Source organism: Opisthocomus hoazin, chromosome 6 (genome assembly GCF_030867145.1).
Source record: "Opisthocomus hoazin isolate bOpiHoa1 chromosome 6, bOpiHoa1.hap1, whole genome shotgun sequence".
Lineage (NCBI taxonomy): Eukaryota > Metazoa > Chordata > Aves > Opisthocomiformes > Opisthocomidae > Opisthocomus > Opisthocomus hoazin.
In genome coordinates this window covers 7,408,783-7,417,644 of record NC_134419.1, presented here as the reverse complement: position 1 = coordinate 7,417,644, position 8,862 = coordinate 7,408,783, and the positions used below count along the sequence as shown (strand labels likewise).

Below are 8,862 nucleotides of genomic sequence, written 5' to 3'. Positions count from 1 at the left end.
CGAGGAGACCCCGAGGCGCTCCGCCACCCGCCCTCACCCCCCAACCCTCCCGCTCCCTCACGGCCCGCGGGCCCGCTCACCGCGGCGGCAGCGCCAGCTCCTACCCAGCGCTGCGATAGAATTTCGCGCCAAAGCCCGCCCGGAGCCCCGCCCCCCGGCGCGCAGACGGCGGCGGGGGCGGGCGGAGGCCGCGCCATGTTTGTGCCTGGCGCCCCGCAGCCGCCGCCGGACCAGGGCGTTGCAGCCCAAAGATAAGATGGCAGCGGGCGGCGGCTCCCCGGAAGCGGAAGCTGCCGCCGTCCCTCACGGAAGGGGAGCGGGGCGGCCCGACGCGGAGCTGAGGGGAGCTATCTAGCGGGCGCCATGGCGAACCGGACGGTGAAGGACGCGCACAGCATCCACGGCACCAACCCGCAGTACTTGGTGGAGAAGATCATCCGCACCCGCATCTACGAGTCCAAGTACTGGAAGGAGGAGTGCTTCGGCCTGACGGGTATGGCGGGGCGGGCCGGGGTGGGGGGCCCGGCGGGGAGCCCGCGCTGACGGCCCGTCCCTCTCCTAGCCGAGCTGGTGGTGGACAAGGCCATGGAGCTGAAGTACGTGGGGGGCGTCTATGGCGGGAACATTAAGCCTACGCCCTTCTTGTGCTTGACGCTGAAGATGCTGCAGATCCAGCCCGAAAAGGACATCATCGTGGAGTTCATAAAAAACGAGGACTTCAAGTAAGTTGGTAGCTTGGTTTTTCCCTCTCTCCGTTGTCGTACTGTCCAGAAGAGCCCGGGAAGCCTCAGTGCAGGGCTTGGCTTTCAGTGGGCCCTGATGAACTTCTCGCTAAAAAGCGTGCCCTTCCTCTGGCTGGAACGCTGCTCTCCCTCTGGCTCGGGCTGGCAGGCTGGCCTGGCGTTGCGGTACGGGCTCTCCCCGGCAGCACACCTCCACCTGAAGTACTTACAACGAGGTGCAGTAAGGGAGCCGTATCAATCTACTTTTTCTTTAGCATTTCTTTTGTCCTTGTGAGCGAGAACGCATACATACAGAGATTATATATGTATACTTCAGTATATTTGTATTTCTTATATGAATGTACTTGAGCACTTGAAAGAGTGAATCTAAACGGCCATGTATTCTGTTTATTTTAGTGTACTGATTTTCCTCAGAAACTTATGGGGAAAACACCTCTTTTATCTAAACTGCCAACTGTGCAGAAAGCTCAGACACGTGAAACGGTTTTCTTTCAGGTATGTGCGCATGCTTGGTGCGCTGTACATGAGATTGACAGGCACGGCCATTGACTGCTACAAGTATCTTGAGCCGCTGTACAACGACTATCGAAAAATAAAAAGTCAGAACAGAAATGGGGGTAAGTGCTTTTACGTAGTTGTGGTTTCACAGTACCTCACAGATGACTTTTTGTTAAAAACAATATGCTAGATGAAACTATTTAGTAATGTAAGGTTAAAAACTTGTGGCATAACCAGCTTTTTGAAACCTTACTTTTACTTATTCATCCTTTGGATAGTCTGTTGCTGGCCTTGCTGACTTGTACAAAGGAGAATTGCCTTGCTTTTGCCTTGCCCACGCGCCTGTGTTTTCTGTTGGGCCCTGAAATGCAGTTCCATAAATACCAAACAAATCCTGTCTGAGCGCTGTGAATCTGCTAATCCTAGCTGTGTGGTAATTGCCTCTTTTAGCAAGATAGGCCTAATGATCTTCCTCATCTCTGAGAATGATTTTAGAACTGCTGTTTGTACAGCCCACTTGACATAAATCGTCTCAAGTGTTTCATCTTTACTCTAGCCACTAGTATTAACCTTCTTTGTCTTCTAAATGCTGTTTTTTCCCCCAGAATTTGAACTGATGCATGTGGATGAATTTATTGATGAACTACTCCACGAGGAACGTGTATGCGATATCATTCTGCCTCGATTACAGGTTTGGAAAAGTAGATGGTTATGGAATTCTTAACCGCATCAGATTCCATAGCTGTATCAGCTGCTGGCTTGTCGCATAAAGCTATGATACAGGCCCTTCTGGCACACGAGATGCCTCCTTAGGTGTTTGTTCTTACTCAGCTTATGTAAAATAAAGTTGCCATTTCTCCTAGAAACGGTACGTTCTGGAAGAAGCTGAGCAGCTCGAGCCTCGGGTTAGTGCTTTGGAAGAAGACATGGATGATGTAGAATCTAGTGAGGAGGAGGAAGAGGAAGATGAAAAGGTTGGTGAACTGTTCTGGAAAGGGCTAGTTAACACTGGTGCTGAACCACCACAGAACACTTTATGGCCTATGAGGGGAGGCACTGAGAGACTGCTTGCAAGCCTCACCTTCCCTCTTATTTTCATGTAACCTGCTTGTGAGAACTTGCTGGAGCCTGAAACACTGCTGTGTTTGTCAGGCTTTTCTGTCTCCTGAAATACATAAATCTGGATCTGTTCTGTGTTACTTAATTTATCCGAAATATGAGAGAACTAAAGGTGATGATCAAAGTTACAATGACAGTCGTAGTCAGTTCTGCTGTACTTCTTACAAATGAACAGTACGGGAGGTGGCCATCTTAATTTCCAAATGGCAAGCTTAGGCAATACCACTCGTTTCTGAATATGAAATACTTAAGGATGGGGAAGCTTGACTGCGTGACTTTTGTCATTTACATTAATTGTTCAGAAATCCTTACTGATAAAGAAAAACCTTGATGAAATAAGACTTACAGAACCTTTCCCCCCCTGCTGTTGTTTCCAGCTGGAGCGAGCACCCTCTCCTGACCACCGCAGAAGAGGCTACAGAGACCTCGATAAACCTCGCAGATCTCCAGTTGTGCGGTACAGGCGGAGCCGAAGCAGGTCTCCAAGAAGGTGACATGGCTCTTCTTGAGCAATTTTTGTACCTGTTGTACTGCAGATGACTGGAGCAAAGCATGGGAGTGAAGATGACAATTCATCCAGAATCTCTTGCACCTCCCCATTCCTGTAGCCACTTTCTGAAGTAAGGAGTTGCTGTGCACAGCCACAGTCAACTCGTCTGCCTGTTTCTCTAGTCCTTCAGTAACTCTTGAACTTGCTGGCCAAATTTACCTAAATTTGACAATACAGTGAAGATACTGAGGAGAACCAAGTGCTGTGTTTTCATGTAAGCCAGAGGCTGCAGAGAAAGTCCTGTTAATTGTTCTTACTGATAGTAAGCCAGGAAAAACTCATCGCTGGCTCATTCGCTCACTGCATGGGCCAGTCCAGAAGCATGTACTGCCTCTCGTGCAGCAGGCCAAACACACGCTGACTGGGGACAGCGGGGAGCCCAAGGGGAGCCCTGCTGCTGGCGCTGGAGAGTACAGGATATTAAACAGCTCGTTCTGCTAATGGTTTTTAGCAACTTTTTCTTTTCTTCCCCAAATTACAGGCGAAGCCGCTCTCCAAAGAGAAGAAGGTAGTCTTTTATTCTATTATTTAACCTTAAAGTGTGTGCATTTTTAGTACGGCTGTCTTAAAAGCTTTGTTTCCTCAGTCCATCACCACGCCGGGAGAGGCATCGCAGCAAAAGCCCAAGACGACACCGGAGCAGATCCAGGGAGAGGCGGCACAGATCAAGATCTAAATCTCCAGGTATTTTTGTCATTTACAGATTAACTCTGGCAAGTCTTTACCAGCAGAACATCTGCTGCAAGAAAAATCTGTGTCATGGTATCAAGAAGGTAGCATAGGTGCTTAATCTGGCTCATAAAACTGCTAGTTATATGAAAGCACATCTGGAGAACTCCTTTAATACATGGGAAATTGCCTTGAGTATGTTTCTCATATATTTGCCAGGAGGTTAATTTGAGTGCCTAATTAAGGCTAAGGTTGTTCTGGCATTATGTAGGACACTTGGTCACTACAAGCAGATTGCATTAGCAAAACAAAAAAGAATTCCGGTGTCTATGTAAGTAACTGTTACCTTTTTATCTCATAGGGCATCATCGTAGTCACAGACACAGAAGTCATTCCAAATCCCCTGAAAGGTAAACGCTTGGCGTGTTTCTTAAGGGTGCCTGTACTGCTGTAGGAGCTTTTACTTGTCATTTAATCTTGAGGACTGAAGATCTTTGTATAATGCTGAAGATCAAATATTTCATATGGTACCTCTCTCAGTGTTGTTGTAAGTCACACTATCCATATTTGACCATAGAAAACACCATTTACTGCTACGAGTCACCTTGGTCTTTCAAAAACAACTGTGTCATAATTTTCTTTTTTTCTGTTTCAGATCTAAGAAAAGTCACAAGAAGAGTCGGCGAGGGAATGAATAGCAAACTAAACCCAGCACACAGTTTAAAGACCTTGAACTGCAGTCTGATACTGTCCCATTGGTTGTATGGGACAGCTGGATATGTACTGGCTGCTTTAGCAGTCCATTTCTTGAATCCTTCTCCTCTTGTACAAGTCTTGTTTGGTTTTTTTTAATTAAAAGAAAACTAAAGATACTTTTTATGTAGTTAGTTACTCATCCTTGTGATAGAATTTGGGGATTATTTTTAAATTGTTTTTCTCAAGACCTGTAAAAAAAATAGTGAAGAGCAATAAAAAAAAGGGGAGGGGGTTGTCTTTAAAGGCTCCTTGCTGTTTGTGTCATAATACTTTGTTTAGATGTCCCCTAGCTGAAGCTGGCTAATTCTCAAATAAGGGCGGTGTTTTGACAAACAGCCACTGCATTCAGTTGTCAGAGTATGCTTCAGCTACAAACACAGAATAGCCTCAGCTATCTTGAACCTCCAGCACAGGAGAGGAAGTAAGGCTGTCAAAATCCCGTGTGTTTACTAAAAGCAAGAGCTAACTTTTAAAATAACTCTCCAACACACAGTTGTGGGTGGTTCCTTTGTAGGAATCATCCTTAACTGTAATGATGCGCTGCTTCTGAGGCAACTATCGGACAGTTTAGAAGCTTCAAGTAGTACAAAGCACCACTTAATTCTTTTCAGGCAAGAAGTTATTCAGTATACTTAAAGAGAGTAAACCACTACTTTGAGTGTAGTTTGTGGCCTATCTGTGGCTGGGGACAGAATATGACACAACTGTGCTCAGCTCTACCTTCTCTGAATGAAGTTAGGGTTCAGCAAGTCCCTGTTCTTCAGATTAAGAATAATTAAGATCTTAACTCGAGTTACAGTTTTCATCTTAGTACATTTAATTATATATCACAGGAAATCAGTTGTGTTAAACCCCTTGCGTACCCTCCCTTTATTCACAGTCTTGCTTCAGGAGCAGGGACTGACAGGTTCATCTCCTGAACGCTGCATTTACGGCTTCAGTATTTTCACATATTGCCCAAGGAGTGTTGACAACACAAGAAGTAGTATGTCAAGTGAATTTATGGGAAGTCCTCTTTAAAATTACTTCATAGGACAGCCTGATTTTTCTAGCATATTCTCATATTATTTTGCAAAGTTTATGAACAAAAAAGCAGGCGTACTCTTCCCTCAAATCAAGTATTCTACAAGACAGACGCACTGGCTGTGAACAGCACGTGCAACCTCACCAGCATGGGGAAAACCAGGTACGCCGACTGTATGACTCATCAGAGCGGCTCATCTTTCAGCTCTTCTTTAAGATACCTAAATTAAGGACGGTTTTATTCTGGTTTCCTAATTACAGTTAAATGCAAGCATGCATACAAATAGGGAGGAGGAAAAAGTCTTATGTCCTTTTTTTGCAGTTTTATTTTTCTTTTAAAAAGTTTTTTGGCACTACATAGTTCTGTAAAGAATAGAAGTGACAAATTTTTAAACACATGAAATCCCCTTCTAATTTTATTTTTTTAGAACAATATATATAAAGTCTGAAGCAACCAAAGTATGAATACAGCTAATAGAAAATAAAGAACTTAATTTTAAAAATTCTCTCTCTTTACAGTTTTATCAAGATAAAACAAAACACAATTCCCCTTAAAAATAGGGTAATAAAATAGATGAAATTTGTATCACTCAGTTTTGTGATACTAGTAAAAACTATAGTTCATATCTATGTACAAATGATACAGTTTAAAAAGTCTTAAATAATCTTGTATCTAAACACGTTGCATTAAGATTTTAAATCAGAACCTGAATTTTTTCCTCCCCCCCCCACCCCGACAATCCCATTAAATTTCACTTTTTCTGTTGAATGTAATTCAGATTCAAGTGTGGGTGTCCTTGAGACAGAAGCGAGAACCGCTGGTTACTCTGCATCAGTGGACCAGCTAAAAGAAAATGGATTACCATTAATTCAGCAAATTAAATATATTTAACAGTGCTTGGCTATATTCAATGTACTAATCTCACTTAGAAATAAAGCCCTTTACTAGACTGACACAAATGCTATCTGTACAGCTAACCCATTTAATGGGACAACGCAATATTACTTTAATCCTACCTCCAGAATTCCCTCAGAATCATCACTGCATCATTTTGTTGCATTGCTTTAGTTATTTAACAAAAATAATTTCTAGATTTTTAAATACGGGTCTCACTTGGAAACCGACGGATTAGAGTTTGAAAAAAGGATTTGGTGGCAGTATCTCATTTTACACCAGGCCACCCAGCAACACGGTAACTGCAAAGTCTCCCAAGTAAAATTTGGGCACAGTTTTTCTCTTAGTGGAGCCAAGGGTCTTTTTCCTACAGCCCTTCCCAATCCTCCCCAACACTGAATGCCTTTACCATTCACTAGCATCAGAAAGAGTTGAGACATCGTCAGTCCTCCAAAGTACCCTGAATAACTGAACCTGATCTAACTTGGAAGTTGGCGCTGCTCTGACTGCAGATGGGTCGGACTAAGATAACCTCCACAGGTCCCTTCCAACCTGCATTATTCTGTGGTCTCATACATTTTTAGCCATGTAAGTCACTCCACAAGGCAAGGTACAAAAGCCAAATGAAATTAATTAGGACAAAAACTTCTTCATATTCTGAACATGCTCATGGGCAAATCATCTTGACCTCTATTGAAGCAGAGGTGGCTTTACAGTGAAACAGCAGCAGTGAAGGAGAAAGAGGCTGAAGTACAACAGACTGCAAATCGGCTCAGATTTCAGAATTTGATTTAATCCCTTCCCTCCCCACCAAGATTTTCATCCATCCACACAGGAAGCCGAAGCGTTGATTTGACTCTTGGATTCACTATGGTTCCAGGGAGCCTGGCAAGTGAAACATGATTCCTTGGCTTTTAAAGCCTTTGAGACAGCAAAGAGACATGTTGCATGAGCTGTTGATTCATATACTAGTTCTAGTACCTTGAGGGTAGAAAGGTTTGTTCGGTGGGTAGCTGGCATTTCCCTGCTGCATGTAGTTCTGAGGCATATTGTAAGGCCACGCTCCTCGGAGGAGAGGAAAATGGGTAGGGGTCCCATGGTCCCAAGGGACAGAAGGAGGGTTCATTTTACCAAACTGTCCTTGGAAACCCTGATCTATTTTTCAATTGAAAGGGAAAAGCACATTGCAAGTTGAAATAATTAAACAGTCAGTCACAAACACAATTTACATCTTAAATAACAGTTTGCAGGGGACTTAATGTGATGAGTCTGATGTGCTACTCTTTTATTTCTTTTTTAAATGTACATCAATAAAAATTACCACCTAAATTACTTCATTATTCACTATAATAGAAAATATTGGGGAGGAAGACAGGATGAATCATTATTAAAACCAAATTTGGACGTACAGTTTCACTATTCCTACTTGTTCTCATGATGAAAAATGCAAGGTCTGCACAATGTTACCACTATCTGATCCCGCACAGATACTCACAATCACTGACACAGCTGTGACATGAAAGCTATTATCCTACTGCAAGAAATAATTCTCAGATGTACATTGGAATTCCACTAATAGTTGTACGCTTAAGAAACTTGATATTTAGATCGGACCAATTTAAAAATTATTTTTAGAGAGAATAAGAAAAACTTTTGAAGTACACAAATTGTAAGCTGTTCCATTTCCAAATCCAGTATTACTGCAGCACTGACGATGAGAAATCAAGCATCCAAGGATGCAGGACACACAACAGTTGATGCCAAATGCTCTATTACTAATCCTGCTCTTTTTGTCCAGAGCTCCCAGTTTTATGAGACACGGCAATGCCAGCTAATTTAAAAAACTTGATCAATGTACATTTTAAAATAAATAAATAAATTTAAGTAATTATCATTCTCAGTATACCAGTTCCCCTTCAGGCTCATTGTAAAAAAAAAAGACTTGCAGACAGACATTCATTAAATGAAAGTGAGCTACGCGTTTACAAAGAATAGTAACTTTTATACAACCAAACATGAAGCATGGCTCTGGAGTACGCATAAAAAAAGTTGTCTGCATGAAACTTCTAATGATCCTACTTCTGATCGATTATCTACTGAAAAGAAAGTAAAGTCGCTCCTTCCAAGTCAAGGCTACATGAGCCAAGACAAAGTTTCCATGAACTTACTGTTCTCAAACTGTCCTGAGCAAGTAAGAAAGTAGGCTTCACACAGAGAGCAGACAGCTCATCTCCACTGCGCGCCTACCCAATGACCCCGCCTTAATGGCATCTAAGCCAAAAAGGAAACAAAACTGATCAAAATACACAGAGGAAACATACCAGGACTGGCAACTAGGACAGGGAGCGTGATGAGATTGGAAATAGATGGAAGTTGAGGGAAGGGGGAAAAAAAAAATACCGTGACCAACAGAAAACTGGGAAACCTTCTGTGCAGGCACAATGAGAATGGAAGCAAACAAACTGAAATAGAGCAGAAGAAGAAAGACTGAAGAGGGAGACTGACAGACGACATGGTAAGAAATGGGACTCGTTAAGGGAGAATGGAGCAGAACCTAGGATTTGGGGAGCTTGTTTGAAAGAAGGCAGCTTCCTGGGTAAGAAGACTTG

At 43.0% G+C, this 8,862-nt stretch overlaps 2 protein-coding genes across 11 annotated transcripts in view; one reads left to right on the top strand and one right to left on the bottom strand.

Moving 5' to 3' along the window:
• The first annotated feature begins 245 nt into the window (after window positions 1-245).
• Window positions 246-4,451, top strand: PRPF38A (pre-mRNA processing factor 38A). Its single transcript, XM_075424485.1, has 10 exons — window positions 246-493; window positions 563-722; window positions 1,239-1,360; window positions 1,847-1,932; window positions 2,105-2,215; window positions 2,738-2,850; window positions 3,392-3,418; window positions 3,497-3,594; window positions 3,941-3,989; window positions 4,235-4,451. The coding sequence occupies exons 1-10, from the start codon at window positions 364-366 to the stop codon at window positions 4,275-4,277; spliced, it is 939 nt and encodes a 312-aa protein (XP_075280600.1). The 5' UTR covers window positions 246-363; the 3' UTR covers window positions 4,278-4,451.
• A 682-nt stretch (window positions 4,452-5,133) lies between these two features.
• TUT4 (terminal uridylyl transferase 4) overlaps window positions 5,134-8,862 on the bottom strand; it is a 56,150-nt gene continuing 52,421 nt past the window's right edge. For 9 of the 10 annotated variants that reach the window (XM_075424474.1, XM_075424483.1, XM_075424475.1 and 6 more), the window contains 2 exons: window positions 7,235-7,408; window positions 5,135-6,202 (listed from right to left, as the gene is read on the bottom strand). In XM_075424474.1, the coding sequence (XP_075280589.1) occupies window positions 6,111-6,202; window positions 7,235-7,408 (266 nt within the window). In that variant the 3' untranslated portion in view covers window positions 5,135-6,110. Of the gene's footprint in view, window positions 6,203-7,234; window positions 7,409-8,862 lie in introns of all 10 variants that reach the window. The other variant, XM_075424484.1, reaches the window with a different exon arrangement.

Bases quoted from the DNA above. Each gene is read 5' to 3' on its own strand.
- PRPF38A (XM_075424485.1), top strand. From the start codon at position 364: ATGGCGAACCGGACGGTGAAGGACGCGCACAGCATCCACGGCACCAAC. The intron at 494-562 runs GTATGGCGGGGC...TCCCTCTCCTAG, and splicing joins GGAGTGCTTCGGCCTGACGG to CCGAGCTGGTGGTGGACAAG. The intron at 3,595-3,940 runs GTATTTTTGTCA...TTTATCTCATAG, and splicing joins ATCAAGATCTAAATCTCCAG to GGCATCATCGTAGTCACAGA.